This window comes from Solanum dulcamara, chromosome 2, assembly GCF_947179165.1.
Source record: "Solanum dulcamara chromosome 2, daSolDulc1.2, whole genome shotgun sequence".
NCBI lineage: Eukaryota > Viridiplantae > Streptophyta > Magnoliopsida > Solanales > Solanaceae > Solanum > Solanum dulcamara.
In genome coordinates, this window is record NC_077238.1 from 26,928,678 (window position 1) to 26,930,108 (window position 1,431).

The 1,431-nt window shown below is 38.2% G+C and overlaps 1 protein-coding gene across 1 annotated transcript; it reads right to left on the reverse strand.

Annotated features, from left to right (window-relative positions):
- Nucleotides 1-327: 327 nt before the first annotated feature.
- LOC129870996 (uncharacterized) lies at nt 328-804 on the reverse strand. The gene has a single exon (XM_055945866.1). It carries the CDS (start codon nt 802-804, stop codon nt 328-330), a length of 477 nt encoding a protein of 158 aa, XP_055801841.1.
- Between the last annotated feature and the right edge of the window lie 627 nt (nt 805-1,431).

The following is a 1,431-nucleotide window of genomic DNA, read 5'->3' on the forward strand; positions in this document are numbered from 1 at the left end:
CAGTGCTTTGAGTTCCAAAGTTGGAGGTTCCTCGATTGATGGCTTCGCGGGCAGAGTTGCTCTATTCTTTAAGTCTAAGTCTAGTCTCTTGGGTGTGTGATTGAAATTCCTAAGGCCATTTAGTGCGCAAACGATCTCATTATACTCTCCAATGTGATGTTTATCAAAGTTCATGATAACGGAAGCTAAAGCTTCAACACCCAACCTCTCTTCTATAGATATGTCTAGTTTCAAATCATCAACAATATTAATCACGGATACAACTCATAGATCATTGTGATGCTTCATTGCTCATCATACATCAAAGATCGCTTCTTCATTATTTAGTCAAAATTTTAGTTTGCCAGTTTCCATATCTACCAAAGCATGTCTTATTGCCAAGAATTGTCTACCCAGAATGATAGGAACATCAAAGTCTACTTCGCAGTCAAGAATCATGAAGTCATCAGGGAATATAAATGATTCAATCTTCACTAGGACATCATAAATAATGCCCACGGGCTTCTTCGCAGTATGAACTACCATCAAGAGCTGTATTGACATTGATTTGGGGACTCCCAAGCCTAATTTTCGGAATATCATGAGTGGCATCAAGTTAATTCTAGCACCCATGTCGCACAACGCTTTTGCTAAATTAAATACCCCAATGGTACAAGGTATAGTGAATGCACCTGGGTCTTCTCTCTTTTGCACAAGGAAGTGAGTGGCAATTGTACTATAATGATGCAAATTGTTAGCCGGTTCAAAGCTTACCGTTCTCATCTTTGTGACAAGATCCTTCATAAACTTGGCATAACCCGACATTTTTTCTAGCGCCTCTAATAAGGGAACATTTACTGAAAGTTGTTTCAACATGGAAATAAACTTAAGAAACTTTCTATCTTCGGCTTTTTTCTTCAATCTTTGCGGAAAAAGAGGAGGAGGTCTTTGCATTTAAATTGGAGTTGTATCAATATCTTTTGTGTTGCCTGCTTTCTCATCATGATTTGCATCCCCTTTTTCAGATTGTTTGGTGCTTGGCTCTTCGCCTACTGCTTTTTCCTTGATTTTTCTTTCTATTTCATCCTCACCAACAACTATGTCGTGCACATCATCCTCAAGTGTTGGCATAGGTAGATCATCCATTTGAATGCCACTTCGGGTGGTCACCACCATACATTATCTTCATTCTTTGGATTTTGAATTGTATTACTTGGGAGAGTTCCTTTTTGGCTTGGGTTCAATGATGAAGAAATCTGCCCCAATTGTTTCTCAATAAGATTTATGGATGTAGAGTGTGACTCAACTTTTTGATTCATTCTGGAAAGATCATTGCGTATCTCTTAATATTATCCTCTATTGCATCATAATATTTTATCATCTTAGCCATCATGTCTTCGATTCTTACAAGTCTAGATCCCTTATCTCGATTTTCGAGAGGGATGTATGCAC

Excerpts from the sequence above, each read along its gene's own strand:
- LOC129870996 (XM_055945866.1), bottom strand. The coding sequence starts at position 804 with ATGTCGGGTTATGCCAAGTTTATGAAGGATCTTGTCACAAAGATGAGA.